The sequence below is a fragment of the Piliocolobus tephrosceles genome, chromosome 16, assembly GCF_002776525.5.
Source record: "Piliocolobus tephrosceles isolate RC106 chromosome 16, ASM277652v3, whole genome shotgun sequence".
NCBI classification, from domain to species: Eukaryota; Metazoa; Chordata; class Mammalia; order Primates; family Cercopithecidae; genus Piliocolobus; species Piliocolobus tephrosceles.
The window spans coordinates 50,082,279-50,105,618 of record NC_045449.1 but is presented as its reverse complement, the minus strand read 5'-3'; the positions used below and the strand labels follow the sequence as shown (position 1 = coordinate 50,105,618).

Genomic DNA, 23,340 nt, shown 5'->3' with positions numbered 1-23,340 from the left:
CAACACCCACCCAGGACGGGGTATAAAAGGGCTGGGAGGAGAGGAGGCTTCAGTCTCAGTGGCTCAGCCTTCCCAGCTGATCTGAAGCTCCTGTGCAGCCTCAGCCCTACACCATGACCTCCTCCTACAGCAGCTCCTCATGCCCTCTGGTTTGCACCATGGCTCCTGGAGCAAGAAATGTCTCTGTCTCTCCCATCGACGTCGGGTGCCAGCCCGGGGCAGAGGCCAACGTTGCCCCCATGTGCCTTTTGGCCAACGTGGCACATGCCAACCGAGTCCGCGTGGGGTCGACTCCCCTGGGCCGCCCCAGCCTCTGTCTGCCCCCGACCTGCCACAATGCTTGTCCCTTGCCAGGGACTTGCCACATTCCCGGCAACATCGGAATCTGTGGGGCCTATGGCAAAAACACCCTGAACGGCCATGAGAAGGAGACCATGCAGTTCCTGAATGACCGCCTGGCCAACTACCTGGAGAAGGTGCGCCAGCTGGAGCGGGAGAACGCGGAGCTGGAGGCCACACTCCTCGAGAGGAGCAAGTGCCACGAGTCCACTGTGTGCCCGGACTACCAGTCCTACTTCCGCACCATCGAGGAGCTCCAGCAGAAGGTGAGGTGTGGGATCGCCTGGGCATGCTGGGTCTGAGAAGGCAGAAGCCTTCGCAGGAGGAATCCACATAAGGTCCAGAGAGCTTTGGGTCTTGGTTTCTCTTGGATATGAGCGTAGACACCACACGTGGGGTGAGAGCTTAGAGTATGATGCTTTGTGTGTGAACCGTCTTTCCGTTTCTCTCAGATCCTGTGCAGCAAGACCGAGAATGCCAGGCTGATTGTACAAATTGACAATGCCAAGCTGGCTGCTGATGACTTTAGGATCAAGTAAGTCAGGCCAAGAAGGGCCAGTGTGACTTCTCTCCTGCTGTATTTCCAAGGGCCTGCCCCATTACTCAGCCTATATTATAGGTGTTCAAAAACAGTTTTTGACTAGAAGAATATTTCTCTCCAAACCTTAAATTAGCCTATCACTAGAAATGGTCATTATACAGGAGGAAAGAGAATATAAGCATTAAAATAAAAAGAAGGGCTATAGTCTAGATTGGTTAGAACCTATGTCATTTTCTCCCACATCTAGAAGATAAGAGGAGTTTGCTTTTCAATCAGAAGTAAAATTGAGTCATCACAAAAATAAACTGTCAATGCATAGGTTGTTGCTAGACTCACTGACTCTTGGCCAAATCCACCAGCTGGAGGAATTGTCATTGAAGCTCCTTGGTAGCAAGAGTTGGGCTTGAATGAATGGGGAAAGCAGGAAAACAATGAGAAATAACGAACCAAAGAGGAAAAGCAGCAAACTGAAGGTTCAGAGTCTTATTTTTAGCCATTCTTTTTTCCTGGCCAAGTGACTCCCATTATGGCAGAATAAATGCTGCATTTGAAGTCAGAACACTTAGAATGAGTCCGTGCATTTACTATTAACCAGGCATAGAATTCTGAAAAACTCATGTTTTGCTTCCGAGCCTCAGTCTTCCATGTGGTCAATGGGCATAATGTCCTGACTACAAATTCTGTAGCTACAGGGTTGAGCATAGTGTATATTGCCCACGTGAACAAATGAGGATCCAAGGTGGTGTGGGAGGTAGGAAGGCAGGGCAGCCAAGAGGGCCTCTTGGGGCATTCTTGTTGACCCTGTACCTCCCGTGATGGAAGGCTGGAGAGTGAGCGCTCCCTGCGCCAGCTGGTAGAGGCGGACATGTGCGGGACGCAGAAGCTCCTGGATGATGCGACCCTGGCCAAGGCCGACCTGGAGGCCCAGCAGGAGTCCCTGAAGGAGGAGCAGCTCTCCCTCAAGAGCAACCATGAGCAGGTGTGGCCCTGGCCGCTCAGACTCCCGGGGAGGGTGCTGGGCAGACAGGGGAGCTCCCTGGTCCCGGGGCTCTCAGAGCATTGTCTGGACTCAGCTGGCATCAGGATGCTTGACTGAGGGGGGTCTGAGGGTCCAGAGGGCCTCTGTGGAAAGTGCAGACTTGCCTTGGGCACAAGGAAGGTGTCCAGGTGGGCTCTCCCCACTGCGCTCTCAGCAAGACTCTCCCATTTGCTTGTGTGTGAGACTCCCCTCCTACTGTTTGCAGGGGCGGGGGCCTGGTGCTGTCTGCTCCATCAAAGGCCCTCTCCTCACACAGGCTATCTGTCCCTTCCTCCTTTCTGCAGGAAGTAAAGATTCTGAGGAGTCAGCTGGGGGAGAAGCTCCGGATCGAGCTCGACATTGAGCCCACCATTGACCTGAACAGGGTGCTGGGGGAGATGCGGGCTCAGTATGAGGCCATGCTGGAGACCAACCGCCAAGACGTGGAACAGTGGTTCCAAGCCCAGGTGAATGGGGAGGGTACAGAGCTGGGGAGTACCTGGCCTCCATCTGGGCAGGGAGGTGACTATGTCTCTCTGTGCTCTAGTCTGAAGGCATCAGCCTGCAGGCCATGTCCTGCTCCGAGGAGCTGCAGTGCTGCCAGTCGGAGATTCTGGAGCTGAGATGCACGGTGAATGCCCTGGAGGTGGAGCGCCAAGCCCAGCACACCTTGGTATGTGTCCTTCACCCTCACCGCACTGCAAATGCCCCGCGCCATGGCCTAGCAGCCTTTTATTTTGGAGGTCTCACCACCCAGGTTTCTCCCACCTGTTATCGCCATCAAAATGTGGGGCATGTAGCAGTTTCCCTGGGGGCCTTGCATATTTCATCCCCTTATTTCCCACTACAGAAGGACTGTCTGCAGAACTCCCTGTGTGAAGCTGAGGACCGCTTCGGCACGGAGCTGGCCCAGATGCAGAGCCTCATCAGCAATGTGGAGGAGCAGCTGTCCGAGATCCGGGCTGACCTGGAGCGGCAGAACCAGGAGTACCAGGTGCTGCTAGACGTGAAGGCTCGGCTGGAGAACGAGATTGCCACGTACCGGAACCTTCTGGAGAGCGAGGACTGCAAGTATGTGTAATCTGGGCAATTCTTAAACCACACACATGACTGTCAGGCAGTTCCTCAGAGGTGATGGAAGTGCTTGCAGAAGATATCATCTTAAAAAACAAGCCTTCCTGTGCTTTCCTGCTCAGTGACTCATTAACCTCTCCTGATCTGTGCAGACTGGATTATTGAGAAAATGTTCTCTAAATGATAGCCAGGTCCCTAAACCAAGTCTTCCCCAAGGGCTCCTGGATGTGGAAAGACACAGATGAAAGAACTGTTGGTATAGATTCTCTGGTCTGTATGCCTTGTTGGTGGCAGGCCCAGCCTTCACCCTGGTCTTACCCTTGTCCATCAATCACTGAAACATCTTTTTAATGTAACTCTTCTTCTTTCTCTCCCTGCAGACTCCCCTGCAATCCCTGCTCCACGCCTGCCTCCTGTACTTCTTGTCCAAGCTGTGGCCCTGTCACCAGTGGGTCTCCCTCTGGCCATGGAGCCAGCATGGGCAGATGATTCTGAAGGCCCGAAGTTCCTGTGCAGGAGGTTAAGGCTGGTTGCACTGGGGTCAGGAGTGCCTTCCCCTTGCTCAGTCTTCCTTCCAGAAAGACCAGACTCACTGAGGCATTTTCCCTAAATCAATGGGTAGCAGACACTTCCAAGGAGTGGTTCCCTGCCTATGCCTCTAAGCTGTATTTTTTGTTGTTGCTGAAATGTTGTAATTATCTTCCATGAAAGTGATTCTTTTTCCCAGTGTCTCTTCTTGGTTCTTTTGGTTCTATTCTAGTGTTTCAGAATCTCCTAAAATGTCACTGGGTTCCCTGCATTAAATGGTCAATAAACCTCTTTCCTGCACCAAGTGCTGTCCCCCTGGTGTTGGTTGTATGTGAAGTGTCAGAGAGTCCTGGTCGTCAGGTCCTGTGTCCTCACTGGCCCTGACATCTTGCTTCCAGGAGCTCCCTGCCGTGCTCTGGGGCCTCTGGATGAAGGTCCTTTCCTGACATTGGATGTGTATTCACCTTGCCCAGGGATCCCTACAGATTGGTGGAAGGAAGTGATGCTCATTGCCAAGTTTGAATTCTTTCAAAACAACTCAGAGCTAACATGTCCCTACCATGCTTTTGGCATCTTCAGCCTCTTGGTATTTTGTCCAAGAGCAAAATCACATCACTTAGCGTTCTAATCTTGTCAAAGGAAGGTCATGTTGAGAATTGCCTGGGCCAAGTTGCCAAGTTTTTCCTCTCACTCCAGTTGGCCCCTTTCACGGAGCCATGGAGTTCCCGCCCACTCTCCCAAATGTAGAGGCCCAGACTGGGCACTGGAGACTGGAGTCTTGGTCCTGGGTCACTTCCAGGCTGTAGTTTTCTCTAGAGAGACGCTCCCACTGATGTGTCTGCTGTCTATTCTGCTGCTGTCTTGGAGGTGCTGGCGGTGAGGGCTGCTGCTGTCACATTAGAGCACTCCAAGTCCCTGCCTGCCTCTCGGATGTGGCTCTGGCACAGGCCGAGGTGGTTCACAGCCAGACGTGGTTATGAGCAGGTGGAGGAGCAGCCTGGAGAGGCTGCTGCCTCCCACGCCATGCTAGTCAGTTTATGGCAAGCACCAAGTATGTCCAGAAGAATGAAACTCTTGGGTCTCAGGTCATCCATGTGCCCTGGTGCAAAGAGCAATGAAAAACTGGTCCTCCTTCATGGTAGCATAGTGTGGTGGAGGTGGATCTTCTCTAGGGTCAGGGACACTTGGATTCAAATCCCACCTTTGTGACTCTGAAGTGAGATTTGAACCCCCCTTGCTGAGTGAAGTTGGCCAGGTCGCTGCACTCTCTTGAGACCTATTCCTAATTTGTGGAAGTAGGATAGTTGTATTTACCTCTCACTGTGGTTGAGGGGTAATGCATCTAATGTTCCTGGCATCTAGAAGGTGTTCAGTGGATGTTGGTTTATTGAGGCTCCCTGGGAACCAGCAGGTACAGTCTCTTCCTCCCAGAGAGAAAAAGGAAGTGAAGAGATAGTAGCAGAACCCACTCTCAGCATTGGGGCCCTAGATTTCTATGTTGGTGGCTGGGAAGTTTGGCCATACTCCTTGTTCATGTATACGCAGTAATAAAAGTCACCTTCTGTAGTCATGAGGCCTGTTTCTCACTCCAAGTAGCCTAACTGAATCCAGAAAAGCATTCATTGGGCTGTCAGAGGACAAGACTGTTTGGTGGGCTCTTGTGGGCTCTTCTAATGAGGAACCCACAAGAGTCATGTTTTAAGAAGTGGCTGTGACCCTCCCTGACCCTCAGTGTGATGGGGTTGTGGAGATCTGGCCTGTCCCCACCTCTCTTGGCCAGGTCACACCCTTGACAAGCTCTACCTGTTAGGTACCATGGCTAGGTGTGGCAGGAGGTGCCACTCAGGTACACAGAAAATGAAGGCTAGAGGCTGGCAGTTGGGTTACCAGCCCAGTCAGGACACCTGGACCCTGGGTCTTTACTCACATTCATTATCCTAGCCTGAGAGCTCAGGGCTCCCTCTGGTACCAAATCCCAGGCATCTCTTCTTGCAAGTGATTCTCCCGACTGGACATTCTATGCCTCTCTGCCTCACATACTCTCACCGACTGGATGGATATAGCCCTGAATGTGGCCCAATAGGCTTTGCTTTGGCCACAATAATTGCAACCAGGTGTCTCTTATTTTCCTTCCCCCGGGGGCTTCTGCTTCCTTGGTTGGGGGCCACATCTGGTTCTGAGCCACCTAGTGCTGAGCCCGTCTATCTTCAGTTCACCAATCCTGCACTGCCTGTGGGCTGATGTGTGATATTTCTTCCCAGCCTTCGCGTGGTTAACACCACTTGGGGCTCATGAAGCCCATGCACTTATGTATTGTTTGACACCAAATGCCATTTCTCACAAATTCCAGCAAAGTGGAAAGGAGAAAGGGTGAACAGCTGCAGGCCACTGGGGTGGACACTGCAGTCACCGAGAGAGCTCTGGGGAAGGGTACACTCCTGCCCCCACCACTGTCTAGACTGGGAAGCCAAGAAGATCAAAGTGAATTTTTGGACTTTCCTGAACAGGAACATTTTTTATTTGTATAGTTTTTTTTATAGACGATGATATGTGATACCTGTCAGGCCTCTGAGCCCAAGCCAAGCCATTGCATCCCCTGTGACTTGCACATATAAGCCCAGGTGGCCTGAAGTAACCGAAGAATCACAAAAGAAGTGCAAATGCCCTGCCTCACCTTAACCGATGACATTCCACCACAAAAGAAGTGAAAATGGCCGGTCCTTGCCTTAACTGATGATATTATCTTGTGAACTTCCTTTTCCTGGCTCATCCTGGCTCAAAAAGCTCCCCCACTGAGCACATTGTGACCCCCCACTCCTGCCTACCAGAGAACAACCCCCCTTTGACTGTAATTTTCCTTTACTTACCCAAATCCTATAAAACAACCCCACCCTTATCTCCCTTCCCTGACTCTCTTTTCAGACTCAGCCCGCCTGCACCCAGGTGAAATAAACAGCCATGTTGCTCACACAAAGCCTGTTTGGTGGTCTCTTCACACGGATGCGCATGACAATACCTAAGGCTGATGGTGTGTGCCCCATCCTCCTGTCCTTCCTCTCAGCATCTTCTCTTTGTCTTCCTGACCAAGAACAAAATCAATTTCATCTGTTCTCATGGCCACTTATAATCTTCATGAGCTCAGCTTGGTGAACCATTTTTAATTTATCTTTTTTCTTCCTAATTCAGTGTTTCATAACCATGCCTTCCCACTTAATGAATATAAAGATACTTTGCCTTCTTACTTAATGTTTTAACTTTCAAAAATGTAAATACCAAACTCGTATCATGACTAAAAGACAGCTCATTTCGAATACAGGTTATGCTTGTTTTCAAATGACACTTCCTCTAACTAAAATAGCTTCCCTGCCATCCGTTTTAGAGATTCAAAACATTGCATCCTCACCGGGGGTTGGGGGTGATGCACAGACTCTCCCAGTTAGAATCACTGTTCCTATTCAGGTACGAGCCCCTGGACTAAGCCTACCTGCTTTACCTGCCTGCCAGGTGTAAATATGTTTTAGCATCTGAGGAGGAGGGTTTCTCAGTGACCCAGGCTGCTCTACCCTGGCCCCAGGCCTTTGTCTCTGACCCCCTAGAGGCCAGTCCCAGGTAGCTACATGTCACACTCATCCTCTCCAAATCTGAATGCAGCTTCTCCTGCTCCAGCCAGCTCTTTCCTTTGACTTCTTAGCTTCCTTGAAGCACACAATTGTCCTAGGAACTTGGGGGTGACCTTGGGGCCACTTTTGGCTTCTCTTCCTCCTTTGACCCCATGTACAGTAAGTCGCCCTGTCTTGTAGAGTCCTTTTGCAGCATCTATGTCCTCTGTGCCTTCCTTTCCATCAGCACTGCTGGTGGCTGGTTTTGGCATCCATCACATCCTGCCTGGATTCTTGGAAGAGCCCCCTCCTGCACTCTCTCTTCTGTGCTGGATTTGTTCTGCACACACCACCAGCCCTTCACTCTTTTGTGTTCTGTTTATTGAGTAAATATTATGTACAAGGCACTGTATTACGTGCTGGAGAGCATACGAAATGGAGACTGAGTGTTCCTACTCTAGGGTGCACACTGGGCATGTAAAAAAAAAAAATGGGGCTGGGCGCAGTGGCTCACGCCTGTAATCCTAGCACTTTGGGAGGCCGAGGCGGGTGGATCACCTGAGGTCAGGAGTTTGAGACCAGCCTGACTAACATGGTGAAACTTCGTCTCTACTAAAAATAAAAAATCAGCCGAGCATGGTGGCACATGCCTATAATCCCAGCTACGTCGGAGGCTGAGGCAGGAGAATCGTTTGAACCCAGGAGGTGAAGGTTGTAGTGAGCTGAGATCGCACCACTGCACTCCAGCCTGGGCGACACAGCGATACTCCATTTAAAAACAAAACAAAACAAACAAACAAACAAACAAAGAAAATGAAATGTCAGGGCTTTTAAAATTTATTATGCTAAGGTGAAAATTAAGCCTGGGAAACTAGGTCATGCCATAAAGCTGTTTTTCTTCTCTCCTGCAAGGACTATTGCTTCCTGACTTGTGTGTTGACATGTTGCACAGTAACCAGACTCTTTTGTCTATATTCAAACCTGGAGTAAATGACATTGGAGAAGGAGGGCCTTGTGACTGCTGCCTCTTTACAACAGAATGTTAAGCATCCCCACGAGAGTGTAATCAATAGCAGTCAATCAGATCTTACATCTGTACATTAGCCTTTGTATGGAAAACGTTGTAATTCTGTTCGGCACCTCTATTTCTGCCTATATAAATGATCTTCACTTTCCCCCCGCACTGGGAGTACTGATTGCCATTCTTCGGTGTTCTTGTGTCCCCAGAAGACGGCTTTCATGTGCCATGCTTGCAAAAACTCTTTTAACCAGATCCTGAGCCTTTTGATTATTTTAGGTTGACAGGCACTGGATTAATTTTCTAAAATTTCTCCTTTGATTCTCTCTTTCATCTGCTCAAAAACCTCCGGAGGACTCTGTTCTGTCTCTAGCTTTTTAGGTGAGTTGTGTGGTCCAGAGCGAGAACCTCATAGCTATTTGTTGAATAAATCCAGCTGGACAGCTGGTGTCTAGGAGTGTTGGCCTGGGCTTCAGTCCAGACTCCACTCTCTGCCCCTTTCTGGGTCACTGGGCAGAGCAGAAAGAACTTGGACTTCAGGGTCAGGCAGACCTGGGCTGACATGTCAAGGCCCATACTTTCATTCCAACTTTGTGAGCTCTGGTAACTTCCCTAACTGTTCTGAGCTTTGTTTTCTTCACTCTACAGTGGGATACTTGTAACTGCTTTGTAGTGTGGTTATAAGGATGAAAAGACACGACGATATGGGAAGCACATAGTATAATATTTGGTGGCACATAGTAGGTGGTCAAATAACATAGTAGGTGGTCAAATAACATAGTAGGTGGCACATTGTAGGTGTCTATCTAATTTGGGCATATAGATTTGTGTGTGTGTGAGAGACAATTAAGTAAAATATTGTATACCAGGTGCCAAGCTTGGTTCCCTGCACATAATAGATGTCAATAAATATTACTTCGTGTGACCTTTCTCTGTCCTCTACGAACATTGTTTTTCACACAGACTGGCCTCTTCCCCACAGGCATAAGCAACACAGTGTTCATTATTTTCCTTCTTGTCTCTCCTCTCTCCTTCATCCTAGATATCCTCCTAAAACAAACCTCCGCAAAGAAGGACGAACTAGGAAAACAAACAGAACTTGCTTATTATGTTGGAGAAAACTGCATGCTAACTGATTTGAAGTACAGTAATCCAAACACGGGCCCCTCTTGAACTCATCAAATTCTGTTTTGTGACCTGGTGCTTCGTTTACCTAGGATGAAGTCACCACAAAGCTTGTCTATTGCTATGGAGCGGTGGTTCCGTCTTCCAAGGGTGGTCCCCAGACCAGCAGCATCAGTGTCACATGGGAACTTGTTAGAAATACAGACTCCCCGGCCTGACCCCAGGCCACTTGTATCAGAAACTATGGCTTGGGGCCTGGAAATCTGCATTTTTGCAAGCCCTCTGGGGGTTGCTGGTTAAAGTTTGACAACCGCTGGTGGAGATGTTACAAAAATCGAAGCAGATAATATTTTTAGCATAGAGGTGTACAAACTTCAGTCTTACAGGTTTTAGAAATGCAATTTGGCTCTTTGGGTTGACGTTTTGTGTCATTCAAACTCATTTCTTTGGGGATCCAGCACTTGGGACAGGCCTGTTGTTGGCTGTTGCATTTCTGAGGTTGTACCCAGTTCTCCTGAGCCCACTTCTGTTTCTGAGTGTTTTCTTGTGTTTATCCTCTTTTTTTTTGTCACCCAGTCTGGAGTGCAGTGGCGCAATCTCGGTTCACTCCAACCTCCGCCTTCTGGGTTCAAGCAATTCTCCTGCCTCAGCCTCCTGAGTAGCTGGGACTACAGGCGCATGCCACCACACCCAGCTAATTTTTGTATTTTTAGTAGAGATGGGGTTTCACCATGTTGGCCAGGATGGTCTCAATCTCTTGATCTCATGATCCGCTCACCTCAGCTTCTCAAAGTGCTAGGATTACAGGCATGAGCCACCTTGCCTGGCCTGTTCATCCTCTTTTTCTGGAAAACTGTCTCCCCCTTTCCTGCCCATCCAAGTCTTCCCAATCTTAAGTTCCAGACAAAGTCCCTTTGATGGCCCCTCTATAGCTCTAGGGCCCAGTCACTTATACCTCCACCGAGTTACGTGACCTCTTTTTCTGCTCTCAGCTTTTTGAGGGTGGACATTTCTCCTTTTCATCTCTGCATTCCCCATCCCCTTGAGAAGGGCTTTGGTATAACAGGAGTTCAGGAATATCAGACACTTAGAGTAAGTCACCAGGACAAGGTAAGCCATGCCTTGGAGAATATCACCCACATCTGTATAGAGTTACAGGGAAGGGTCCCCATGGGTCTCATTGACTGTATAAGGGACCAAGTGGTGGCTGGCTGGTTGTCATGGCTGAACAGCCAGTGGGACCAGCATGGTTTACACCAAAGTCCTGGGCAAGAAGGTTTTCTGGCCATCTACTGGCAGCCTTTCAATCTAAACTCATCAGAAATCCCACTGTACAGCCCCCACTTAAGAGTGATAGGAACTGTTACATCACGGAGTGTGTCCAGAGGAATATTCCTGGGATGGCAAGGGGATTTAGAACCATGCTGAATGCAGAACCATGAGTGAGAAATCTCACATCTGCCACAAAGAGCTGAGAATGTGGCAGAATGATTAGATTTATCCTGTATGGGACACCATGGGGAGAACTGGAGAGTAAATGAACTACAGGGCCAACCCTCTGACTCACTTGCCAATGTATTGCCAGCCTCTGGTTCAGTCCCTGGCTGGCATAGGGTAGGTACTCAATAAATATTTGTTGAATGAATGAATGAATGACCCAAAGAAAGCTATAGGGAGAGGTAACACAAAGGTAGATTTGTGAAGACTTTCTAACAATTCTCTATAATGTGAGTGCCTTAAGGCTGAGCTAGCTGCTGTTAATTTTCTGGATACCAGTGTCTTGCACAAAGCATGGGAAGCTGTTTGTAAGCCACAGGAACTGATGGTGTGAGCTCTCCTGGAAAATGGTGGACTGGATGACTAGTTAGAGGAAGGCCATTAAAGGGGATTTAAAGCAAACGGGTACTAGACTAGAGGATCCTGAAGTCCCTTTCGTCCTGGAGATGCTATGTTTTAGGGCCGGCTGAAACACACATTTGCTGCTTCAAGGTCCCTTGTGGTGAATTCATTCATCTTAGGAATGGGGTCAAAGTAGCATCTTTGTTAGCATAGACTGGAAGCTGGCTAGCTGCCCTTTTCCAGGGTTTATTGAACAAATGGTCACTGGCTTGTTTTAGAAATAAGGGAGGCCATAAAGCTTCTGATGCTCTGAGTGTGTCTGAAGATTAAGGAAATTTAAATTTTGTTCTAGAGTCTCCCAAGCAATGGACAATCAAGGTAGGTGCATTTCAAAGAAATGCAAAAATATTTCAAAAGATGAAAGATCAAAGTTCTTGAGTATGTATCTTCTGTAAACAAGGGTGATGAGGGACTCAGTCTGGTGAGAGGGTCAACAGAAAGAAAAGAGGCCTGGGAAGGTGGGTGAGGCCCTGAGAACAGACACCATAAAGTGTTAATCACTGCCTGCCTTAATTAGCCTATAGACTCCAGTACACAGAAGCATAATTTTATTTCCTGAAAATTGCAAACCATCAGTTTTATTTTGAGTCTTTTTTTTCTCACTCCCCAAACTGCTTATCTGTTTCACATATGCAAAGGGAAAGTCTTAATTGCCAACATCTGTTTTATAGGTTGTGTATTGATTTTTATCCAGTTGAAAATACTTAAAATTTTTTTATTTGATTTCTTCTTTAACCCCAGGAGTATTAAAAAGTGTGTTAGTTTTCAAACACCAAGATCAATTTGGAACTTAGGTTTCACTTTCAGTTTTCTAACACTTTGTATGAAGGAACTTTCTACCTTTTTTCTGTTACTTTCCTTCAAAAGGAACCTGGCTATTTATTTTTCCTTATACTTGAACGTCATCTTCCAGGGCAGATCCCTACCTTTCACTCATCTTTACCTCAAGACCATGGTCCTGACATTCAAGGCTTTTCATAACCTGTACTCAATGCAACTTTCCAGGGCTTGGGGATAGTGTCTCCATTATAAACACCAACACAACTAGACTATTTTCCATTTTCCAAATGTTTGATTGTGTTTATCTTGTTCTCTCTGAGAGAAACTCACTCCCCAACGCTTTATGGAAAATATCATTCAAAACACATTTGGAAAATCCCCTACTCCATGAAGTCTTTTTCTGGTCTCTCAGTGAGCTCTCTTCCAACTCAAAATCTTTGCAGCTCTCTTTTTAAAAAAATACTTCCCTTTACTGTCTTCATAATATCAAGATCATTTACTTTCTTATCTCTCTTATTGAAATCTAAAATCCCCTTCTTACAAGACAGTCTAGATGTGTGTTTGTCCCACACTAGGCACTCCATAAATATCTATCAAAACAAACAAATCATGATTTTTCCCTTTCTGCAATGTGCCTGATTGACTGATATTTTAGGTTTTGCTGCAGTGGGAACAGTCAGAGGCAGGAAAAGAATGTGGGAGTGAGAGAGACTTGCAGGAAATTTTAGGAGTCTTTAGTTCTTGATTATTTCATACACATAAGCTGACAGAAGGGGAAAGATTCCACAGCCACAGAAAGTGGGCTGCTTGAAGAAGACCTTGTTTTCTCTGTTTTCCAGGACCCTGCAGTGATGGAAAGCAAGAGGTTAGGGCCTCTTTCATGAGCTCATTAACTCTTTATAGGAAACAAAAACCACTGACTAATAGAGTGATTGTATAACAATTGATATAAATATTAATGAGGAAAATGCCAGTTTTCTTGCACCAACACCCACTAAGGCTTATATAAGGTCTTCAGGAGGAGGAAGATTTTGGTTTCAAGCAGATCCAACTGTGGGCAAAGCAGGATCTCGCCTTTTAGCACCATGACTTCCGACCATTGCAGTTCCCTCCTCAGCGGGCAGGTTTCAGAGGCCAATGCTGCCTCCCTGTGCCTCTTGGCTAATGTGGCACATGCCAACCGAGTCCGTGTGGGGTCGACTCCCCTGGGCCGCCCCAGCCTCTGTCTGCCCCCAACCTGCCACACCGCTTGTCCCTTGCCAGGGACCTGCCACATTCCTGGCAACATTGGAATCTGTGGGGCCTACAGCGAAAACACCCTGAACGGCCACGAGAAGGAGACTATGCAGTTCCTGAACGACCGCCTGGCCAACTACCTGGAGAAAGTGCGCCAGCTGGAGCGGGACAATGCAGAACTGGAGACCAAACTCCGTGAGAGGAGCAAGTGCCACGAGTCCACTGTGTGCCCGGACTACCAGTCCTACTTCTGCACTATCCAGGAGCTCCAGCAGAAGGTAAGGTTTGCAGTGCACCAGATCAGGGTTCAGGAATCTACTTACTGCCTGTTGGCCAAATCCGGCCAACCACCTGCTTTTGCAAATAAAGTTTTATTGGTTCATGGCCATGCTCATGCATTTGTATGTTGTCTGCAGCTGCTTTTGTACTACAGTGGCAGAGTTCAGTCATTGTAATGGAGACTGTATGGTCTGCAAAGCCTAAAATATTTACTATCTGACCCTTTACAAAAAAAGATTACTGACCCTGGGTCAGCAGTGGATTTTTTATTTTTTTTTAATGTGGGAAGAGAATCTCTTGAGTGAAGGTGAATGGGAATTTGTAAAGGGTGAGATGTGGAATTTATCTCTCCAGGATTCTGAGTTCATGCTTACTTAACTTCAGCACATCAAATCCCTAAATCGTAGTCTCACAAACCATGCTAATTTCATGAAAACCATGCAAAAACTGTGCTGTGTTTATGACAGTTGCTGTATGCTGAAACTTCTGGTGCAGTAAACAGGGCAAAAGGAGTATTTCCTAACATCCTTGCCAAGGCAGTGTCTATCCACACAACAGCATCAGCATCTTATGCATATCTGTTGTCACCTTTGATTATCCAGCTAAAGCTTCTGAAGAGCCTACATCTTAGTTTCAGAGCCAGGAAGACAAGGAATGTCAAAATAGGGGTTACAGAAACCTGGCTAGATTCAGAGAAGACCTGTGGGGAGGTTGGACTACCAGAGGAAAGAACTTCTTTAGAACAGATCCTACTTTATCTAAAACATTCATAGTTAGTCCACTGTTCTGTAGCCTAGATTCTGGATTTTTTGTTTGTTTGTTTGTTTTTGAGACAGCATCTCACTCTGTCACTCAGGCTGGAGTGCAGTGGTGCAATCTCAGCTCACTGCAACCTCTGCCTCCCAGGTTCAAGTGATTCTTGTGTATCAGCTTCCAGAGTAGCTGGGGTTAAAAATGTGCACCACCACTCCTAGCTAACTTTTGTATTTTTAGTAGAGATGGGGTTTCACCATATTGGCCAGGCTGGTCTCGAACTCCTGACCTCACGTGATCCACCTGCCTTGGCCTCCCAAAGTGCTGGGATTACAGCCGTGAGCCACTGCGCCTGGCCAGATCTTCTTATTTATATTGGGCTAAGCATCATATCTGGCAAAATGAAAGCAAGTCTTTGTTATATGTTCAGTTTGCTACTGTCTTCCATCTCCTGGTTCCTTTGATTCTATGTCTTCATCCTTTTCCAAGAAGTCTCTTGCAAATCTTTCTTCCCACACCACGAAAACATCTCTTGCATGTTTGGGAGTTTGTGTTGTCCAGGGGGATGCTGTAGATTCAACTTCAGCCAATAAAACTTCCTCTCACCTGAGGCTATAGGCGTCTCTGGGATCAGTAAGTCACTTATTGAACCTATTTTCTTATCCCAGATTCTGTGCACCAAATCGGAGAACAATAGGCTGGTTGTGCAAATAGACAATGCCAAATTGGCCGCGGATGACTTCAGGACCAAGTGAGTTGGGATTGGACGGGGATGGGAAGGAGCCAAGTGAGTTGGGGTTGGATGGGGATGGGACAATGCCAAGTTGGCTGCTTCTGTCTCACGTGGCATCGGATGTCACTGACCCAGACCCCAACCCAGTAGTTACAGCACGAGAGAACAAAAGGCATTAAGTTCAAGATCCTGAAAAACTATCCACTCTCCAGTGGTTTAGCATTAACGGTTTACAACATGTGCTGGAATGCATCCTCCACCTGGTAAGAAACCTGTGAAGCAGGTGGGCGGGGATAGCATCTCCTCTGCAGGTGGGGACTCTTGAGGCTTGGGGTGCTGGTGTGACTGGCCAGAAACCTTGTGGCTACTGAGTGGCAGAGGTGGGACTTGGCCTTAAATTTTGTACCAAATTTTCCTTTCTTGAGGCAATTTCCTGAGAAACTGTTGCTTTAATAAGGATACGTTTCTGTGCTGCATCTTGATTAATTTGTGAGTGCTGATAATTCATAGCAGAAATCATGCTCCATAGCCTAAGACGAAAATATGTGAAAGTCAAAGGGTTGACACCACCTAAGGAGGGTCTACCCTGGGTGCTGGAAGGGGCACTGGGTTTTATTATCTTTCTTCAGGGCACTGTGCAAGTCTCACTCTTCTGGAGCTAAAGAAAGCCATTTCCTTCCTCTCACTCTGGCAATGTGGCTTTTACTCTAAGAGGGAATCCAGGGTCCCTTTGAGTATGGGGCTTGTAGAGAGGGGTCTGCAGTGATTGCACCGTGTTGCAAATACCTGGTTATTTTGCCACCTCCCTTTTGGGCCATCTGTCTGTAAAGGCCGGTGCTGGTTGTGTGTCCATCACAGTATCCTCAGTACCAGCTGCTCCCCCTGGTTCGTCTCAGGTGCTTAGTATTGACTGAGTGGGGAATATCCTGTTGCTTTCTGGGCTCTGAGCACACTACACAGGAAAGCCAACTCACAATTAGAAGGCAAAGGGCAGAACAGTGGACTTAGAGCTGCGAGCTGGGAGTCATGTTCTGGTGCCCCTTCCTGCTCTGTAACTGTGACTCCTGCACTTTCCCTGTTACAGGTATGAGACAGAGCGCTCACTGCACCAGCTGGTGGAGGCTGACATCTGTGGCCTGCGCAGGGTGCTGGACAACCTCACCCTCGCCAAGTGTGACCTGGAGGCCCAGCTGGAGTCCCTGAAGGAAGAGCTGCTTTGCCTCAAGAAAAACCATGAGCAGGTGTGTGACCCTTGGTGTGATGCATTGAGACTTTCTGGAGGTGAATTCAGGCTCATCTGGGGGAAAAAAATGGAGGCTTCCTTCTGCCTGGGATTGAAGCTTTGCAGGTGAGCTCTGGCTTTTGGTGGGAGATTGCTTCTCGTCCACAGCTTCTGGAAGCTGCTGGGCTGGTGCAGGCAGCGGTTTATCTTCAGAGGAGCACAGGGAAATTACTTGGGAGGATGGAAAGTGGAAGCTGAGAGTTTGGGTGAAGGGCTGTGGGGGGCTCTGCAGGCGGGTCATACTCCTCTGATGCCTACAGGAAGCCCGCACTCTGAGGGGTCAGCTGGGAGACAAGCTCCGGATTGAGCTGGACATTGAGCCCACCATTGACCTGAGTAGGGTGCTGGGGGAGATGCGAGGCCAGTATGAGGCCATGGTGGAGACCAACCGCCAGGATGTGGAGCAGTGGTTCCAAGCCCAGGTGAGGGGGACCGCTAAGCAGTGGGGATTGGCCTCCATTTGGGCAGGTAGGTGACCGTGTCTCTCTGTGCTCCAGTCTGAAGGCATCAGCCTGCAGGCCATGTCCTGCTCTGAGGAGCTGCAGTGCTGCCAGTCGGAGATCCTGGAGTTGAGACGCTCGGTGAACGCCCTGGAGGTGGAGCTTCAGGCTCAGCACACGCTGGTGAGTCCCTCTGTATGCATGGGAGACCCAGCTTGGCTCTCACTACCCATGAGCAGCTCTCTGGGGTGAGTACAGGCCTTAAACACCAACCACGGACTCAGCTTAAACATTGGTTTCATCTGTTTTTTAAGCACTTCCCTGTAGATGTGGATGTTGAGTGAACTCAGTGATTAACTCAGGTCAGAGGGCTCTGATCTTAAAGGTCTACCATGAAGAGCGTTAGTTATTCTGGCTGAAGACAGCTAAAGGGAGTTAGATTGCCCTCTGGACCTGGCAATGTCTTGGGGTGTCATAATCTTAAGAGGTTGGAGGCAGAGATCCATGATTTTTAACTTGTTTCCTTCTTTCTTTGATATTATAGAAGGACTGTCTACAGAACTCCCTGTGTGAAGCCGAGGACCGCTATGGCACAGAACTGGCCCAGATGCAGAGCCTCATCAACAATGTGGAGGAACAGCTGTCTGAGATCCGGGCCGACCTGGAGCGGCAGAACCAGGAGTACCAGGTGCTGCTGGACGTGAAGGCCCGGCTAGAGAATGAGATTGCCACGTACCGGAACCTTCTGGAGAGTGAGGACTGCAAGTATGTGCCCTGTTGTTGTCTATGTCAACACCGTGTGCAAAAACAGATAACTTCTCTTGGGAATGACCTAAAAGGAGCTCTGGAGGCCTGGTGGGGGTGGCATCACAGATCCCATCTTTGGAGACAAACTCGCTACCAGTAGGCCTGGTGAGCTAATGCCTGCCTAGACGTAGATGAGGGTGTGCGGGAGTCTTCAGGTCATGGCATTTGTTTTGCTGACCACGTTGTGCTCCCAGTTGCTGGCTACTCCCATAGGGGGCTAAAATACTGAGTGCCCAGCACATTCAGGTTTTGCTAAATTCTCTCTAGGAGAAGTATTCCAGTAACGAGTATTCTTTGTGCTCATAGCATTTAAAGTATTGCTAAGGGCATGTGCACTTACTCTTTCATTTTAGTTCCACAATGGCCCTGTGAAAAGGGTCAGAGGGCTGATATACCCCTTTAAGCACTAAGGAACACTATGAGGGGCTGTGTTTAAATGGAATCAGTGGCTGAAATCTGGGCGGTTCTTGTTCCTCTGGTCTTTCTGCTGTGTTCTTTCCACATGGGATGTGACCCTGGCCTGAGTCACAGGTACACTGAGTTCTGGCCCCAGCTCCACTGTGGACTATGGGCACATCATTGCCCCTTTGAGGCTTAGAGGGACCTCTAAGGTCTAAAGTCCTCTTTTGCTCTTTAATTCTAACATGTCTATAATACACTTTTGTTTTTCACATACTTCTCATGCCAATGTTTCAAACATCTTTTTTCTCTATGCAGATTTCCCTGCAACCCATGCGCGACGCCAGCCTTCAGCACTCCCAGTCCAGCCCCTGAAGCCTGTGCCCCCTGCTCCCGGGCCACCCATGGGCTCTGCTCATCAACTGGATACTGACACACTCCTCAGCCCAAGTTGCTGGGAAAGGGGAGGTGTCTTCAGCTCGTTAGGCTCTGCTCTGCAGGCCTGCTACCTGGGCCTTGCCTCCCTGGCCAGCCAGGCAGGAGACTGAAGAGAGACAGTGCCACTCTGTGGATAGGTGTTTGAGTCCAGCAGCTCAGCCCCTGTGGCTGGATTTGTGTTTCTTCCCCTCAAGGTGTCTCGAGTGCGCCATTTTCTCTCTTCTGTTGCCTCCTGATCTCTCTGAGATGGGGCAGGCACCCTTGTTTTTATTTTGCTATTAAACTTTGCTTCTGCAGCAGAATGAGCCCAGCGCAGTCTGGCCTCAGCATCTCCATCCCATGCTGAGAGCCCTGCTGGGAACTCCTTGAGCCACATGCTTCTGTAGACGGGGGTTGTGGCTGGTTCACTAGAGTGGTTCTGGGAGATTGCAAAGCCAGTGAAGGCTGGAGTTAAAAATGGGACTGCGGCAAAGTGGCACAGAGGAGAGATACCCAACCTTGAACTTCACCGAGTGTATTTGGAGACAGATTTACAGATAGAACGTTTAAAATATAGACGCTAAGTAATATTTCCCTTTTATCTGGATAAGCCACCTAGTCCTTGTGTAAAGGAAGAGCTCAAGTCTGCGGCATCACAGACCGCTGCAAAACTCTGAAAGTATTAAGTGATGGTAATTGCTATCAGTCTAGAAAGGCCCAAACAACCTGACCCATCCAAGCTCCCCAGTAAGCCCCACTGGTGGGTCCTGGCAGCTGTCTGGCTTGGAATTTGTAGACAACAGAACATGAACCAGAAGCCCCAGGACAGGTAACTTAAATTGAGCTTTTAGAATGACATGCCCATTATGAGCAAGGCACTGGCTGGGGCTTCGCTGACATTGTGTCACATGGCCCCACATCAGCCCTGCAAAGGAGCAGCAGCTGTTATTATCCTCAGCTGGTGGCTGAGTCAAGACTTGAAACCCAGTCTCTTTGAACCAGATCCAAAGCCCGTTCTTTGGAAGCTTTGAGGGGGAAACAAATTAAACATGAGAAGGTTTGGGGAGTGGTTCTTAAAGTGTCGTCCTCCAGCCGGTAGCACTGGCATTACCTGAGAACTTGCTAGACATGCACATTCTCGAGCACCGCCCCTGACTTTCTGAACCAGCAGTCTGTTTTATCATGACTTGCAGGTGATTCTGATGTTGGTTCAAGTTCGAGAACCACTGGGTTAGGGGGTTTATTTGCGGAGTGAGCCCTTGACTAGCCAGATCCTCTACAGAAATGGCTGGCCTTGCCCTCCTGATATGTCCTCCAGTGAGGAATTCCCTCATACCATCAGATCACGATAGAGCCTTTCTCTTTTACATTGCAAAACTCTGAAAATGTTAAATGATGGTTATTTCTATCAGTCTAGAAAGGCCCAAACAAGCTGACCCATCCAACCTCCCCAATAACCCCCATTGGTGAGTCCTTCTGGCAACTGCTCAGCTTGGAATTTGTAGACAATAGAACATGAATCAAAAGCTCCATATTTTGATATCCATGGCTGAGAATCAGCACATCCCCAGAATTCAGCATTACAGCTGGCCAGAGAAGCAGAGTTCCCCATCCTTGGAGACAAGCAGAGGCTTCAGAATCACTGGTGGGGATGTTGAGGGGAACACTTAGGGAACTGATGGGGCTGGTTGAGATGGCTGTAAGAAGTCTTCTAGCCCCTACAACTCTGTGCATCCCTGCTTTATAAGTCTTATTGATCAGTGAAACCACAAGCATTGAAGTGGAATCACCAAACCTACTTTAGGAGCTGGTTTTGGTCTTCCCTTTCTGTTCTGTGAATTCTCTGAATCACTGTAGTTTGCTAAAAAATTTACAAGTACAGCTGGTTCTGGTTTAATCCAGGTTTTCCTGATACAGAGCTGTGGTGCCGGAGTGATCACAGTTCCTAGCCCCAAGGCTGGAGGGAGCTTAAGTGAGAATCTGGTTGTTCTTCCTCCAACTACTCTCAAGCCCAGCGTCCTACTTGTTGGTCACTGCTCATGTACATGGGACTGATCTGCTCAAGAGACATTAGGATTTACAGCATAGGAAGCCCAGGAAGGGTCACACCCTCCCTTCCTCTGTTCTTTTTCTCAAGTGGTAAAAGTGTTTTGGCACACGTGACACACCCTTTGGGCACCTACCCAAGAAAAGCTCTCAATAATGAACAGCGATCTCCATTAGTCTTAATTTAGCATCTGACCCAGCTGCCCTCACTTCCTTTGTACTTACATAGCTCCTTTCATCCAATAAGTTCAAAGCTGTCTAACAAAATAAACCCACTTATTCTTGCACCATGACAGCATAGGCAAGCATTGTCCTTCCCATTTAAGGGAGAGAGAGCGAAGGTGAGTCATTCAGTGGTTGAGGGATTCTGCTGGTGACATAAAGCGAGTCAGTGGGGCCCCAGGGTGATTGACCTGTGTTTCTTAAGTTCACATCCAGTGCGCTCTCATTTCTAATTAAAAGATTAGCTTTGATAAGACAGTACATGTGTGTGTGTGCACACGCGTCTGTGTGTTTGTTGTATGTGAAGAGTTTCCCTGGAAACCACACAGGTCCTCATTACCATCACCATTACCAGAATCATCATCATCAAGCCATATAGCTTCATCATCATCATCATCATTGTCATAGAAGCATATATCCATCAAACTCTTACTATGAGCCAGGCGTTGGTTTACATTATACTACAATCATATGGGTAAACTCATTTAATCATTACAGCAATCCTAGAAAGCCAATACTATTGTTTCCTTATTTTGCAGACAAGGAGCCAAGACGCAGAGAGGTTAAGTAACATGCCCAAGGTCACACAGCTATTAGGTGGTGAAGCCAGGATTCAGATCCAAGCAGCCTGCCTCCGGCAACTGTGCTCTTAACCACTGTGCTTTACAGAGGCCAAGTCTCAGATTTTGTCAACAGGATGATAGAATCATAATAACCCCATTGTTTTGATTCCTTTCCTTGAAGGAAAAGAGTATGTTTATGTTAGAAGAAACGTTTCTGAGAATTTATACCACCAAGGGTGGTACAAGGAATGAAAGTTCTTTAGTATCACAGGATCTTGAAGCTTGAGGACTCTGGTAATTTTAATAAACTGAGAGTTGCCAAAGAAGCTCAACTCACCTCCTGCCATTGTAAAACCACCTTGTCTACTGAGAAAGAGGAGGAGGGAAATGGAATCTATAGATGTTCATTGTTTCACCATTTACAAAGTACTTGTTAAAGTACTTTGTGTTGTATCCAAATGGAGGCCCCAAACAACCTTGAGAGAGGGGAACAGGCATCACAATCCCCATCGTGCAGAGGGAGAGGTACAGGTGTAGGGAGGTGAAATGACCCCTCCGCACCTCACGGCAGGTGAGGGGCAGCTCCATGCATCCTACCCCAAGTCTTCTCATTTCTGTTCCCCTGCTCTTTCCCTGTTCCCAACTGTGAGGGCCTTGCTGGAGGTACATGTGGATAAAACTTCACATTCAGACCACTCTGAAATCCTGGAAGGATTTTACGGGAAAGGCATCTTAGGGTCTGGGATCTCCCTAGGGGTGATCTTTTCAGTGCTGTCCCCGTTAACATTTTAGACTCAGCTTCTGACCTTTCACCATCGCCTGGAGGCTCCGCCGTTTGATGCTGGTTATTGCATCCAAATGTTCCTTTCCCTTCCTTCCTCCCTGGTTCTTGAACATCCTATACAACCTGCCTCAGTCATTTACATTGGTCTCCAAGGCCCTCTGCCCTCAGGAAGTCTCTCTGGTCTCAAGGGGGCACAACTGTGTCCACTCACCAGCAGGACTGTGTACTCCCTCTGTTTCCCTCTACCAGCCTTATTCCCCTTTCTATTTCCTCTGTCAATTTACTTGATTTACTGCGGGCACTTTTCTTTTTCTGCCCCACACCACATCCCTGGAATGATTTCTTATACTGCACCTGGCAAAAAGCCTGTTTCATTTGCTTTGAAATTTACCTTGACTCCCATGGATTCTGTAGGGATGCCACAGGGCTGAAGGGATGGGCCATCACCACTGCCTCTCCTGTGGTCTGCAAAGCAACAAGAACCAGATGCCGAAACAATTCATTACCCTGCCTGGCTGAAGACTAGATTATTAAAGAGAACAAGATTCTAATGAGAACAGTTCTCTGAATCCTGCTTGAGTCACTTAGAGAGCGAAGCACAAAAACAACTCTTTGGGATACAAGTGCATAACCTGAAATGGCTTCATCCCCTCGCCATGTGGCTGAAAATCATGAGCTGGATTGGAATGCCCTAAATGGGGTTTGGGTCAGGGATGGGTGTAGGAAGAAATGGAGTGGGTAGGGGAAGGAGATATTTTTGGGTGAAGGCCCAATCACATGACATTATGTTAGCTGTGGATCTGTCTGCTTAGCAGGACTCAGAGTTCCCAGGGGGCAGGGACGTGACATGCCTCCACTCCCCACAATATCCCCTGCCCCTGAGACTGTAGATGTGCAGATGCACACAGTAGATGTTCAACAAGTGACTAATGCCCATAATGTCACACGTACAGTTTTCTTTTTCTTTTTAATTTTTAGATGGGGTCTTGCTGTTGCCCAAGTTGGAGTGCTGTGGCGTGATCTTGGCTCACTGTAACCTCAAATTCCTGGGCTCAAGCAATCCTCCTGCCTTAGCCTCCAGAGCATCTGGGACTAAAGTGTGCTCCACCAAGCCTGGCTCATTTTTAAATTTTATTTTATTTTAATTTTTTTTAGATAGAGTTTCGCTCTTGTTGCCTAGGCTGGAGTGCAATGTTACAATCTCTGCTCACCGCAACCTCCGCCTGCAGGGGTTCAAGTGATTTTCCTGCCTCAGCCTCCCAAGTGGCTGGGATTACAGGCATGTGCCACTACACCCGGCTAATTTTGAAACTCATTTTTAATTTTTTTTTTTGTAGAAATGGGGTCTCGTTATGTTGCCCAGGCTAGTCTTGAACTCATGGGCTCAAGTGATCCTCCCACCTCAGCTTCCCAAAGTGCTGAGATTACAGATGCAAGCCACTGTGCCCAGTACCCGTT

At 48.0% G+C, this 23,340-nt stretch overlaps 2 protein-coding genes and 1 long non-coding RNA gene across 3 annotated transcripts; 2 read left to right on the top strand and 1 right to left on the bottom strand.

The window, feature by feature from the left end:
- Positions 1 to 51: 51 nt before the first annotated feature.
- LOC111537408 (keratin, type I cuticular Ha7) lies at positions 52 to 3,804 on the top strand. The gene is made up of 7 exons (XM_023204143.2): positions 52 to 605; positions 792 to 874; positions 1,703 to 1,859; positions 2,204 to 2,365; positions 2,446 to 2,571; positions 2,749 to 2,969; positions 3,353 to 3,804. The coding sequence occupies exons 1-7, from the start codon at positions 114 to 116 to the stop codon at positions 3,459 to 3,461; spliced, it is 1,350 nt and encodes a 449-aa protein (XP_023059911.1). The 5' UTR covers positions 52 to 113; the 3' UTR covers positions 3,462 to 3,804.
- Positions 3,805 to 12,198: 8,394 nt separating this feature from the next.
- LOC111537410 lies at positions 12,199 to 22,347 on the bottom strand. Its single transcript, XR_002729978.2, has 3 exons — positions 22,274 to 22,347; positions 14,479 to 16,375; positions 12,199 to 12,368 (listed from the first exon to the last, which is right to left on the bottom strand). It is a non-coding gene; the product is annotated as an uncharacterized LOC111537410 (long non-coding RNA).
- LOC111537409 (keratin, type I cuticular Ha7-like) lies at positions 13,007 to 18,283 on the top strand. Its single transcript, XM_023204144.2, has 7 exons — positions 13,007 to 13,435; positions 14,858 to 14,940; positions 16,007 to 16,163; positions 16,465 to 16,626; positions 16,702 to 16,827; positions 17,189 to 17,409; positions 18,169 to 18,283. The coding sequence occupies exons 1-7, from the start codon at positions 13,007 to 13,009 to the stop codon at positions 18,281 to 18,283; spliced, it is 1,293 nt and encodes a 430-aa protein (XP_023059912.2).
- Positions 22,348 to 23,340: the final 993 nt, after the last annotated feature.

Coding starts and splice junctions, on each gene's coding strand:
- LOC111537408 (XM_023204143.2), top strand. CDS start 114: ATGACCTCCTCCTACAGCAGCTCCTCATGCCCTCTGGTTTGCACCATG. Junction 1,860..2,203: donor TCAAGAGCAACCATGAGCAG/GTGTGGCCCTGG, acceptor TCCTTTCTGCAG/GAAGTAAAGATTCTGAGGAG. Junction 2,970..3,352: donor CTGGAGAGCGAGGACTGCAA/GTATGTGTAATC, acceptor CTCTCCCTGCAG/ACTCCCCTGCAATCCCTGCT.
- LOC111537409 (XM_023204144.2), top strand. CDS start 13,007: ATGACTTCCGACCATTGCAGTTCCCTCCTCAGCGGGCAGGTTTCAGAG. Junction 16,828..17,188: donor TTCAGGCTCAGCACACGCTG/GTGAGTCCCTCT, acceptor TTGATATTATAG/AAGGACTGTCTACAGAACTC. Junction 17,410..18,168: donor CTGGAGAGTGAGGACTGCAA/GTATGTGCCCTG, acceptor TTCTCTATGCAG/ATTTCCCTGCAACCCATGCG.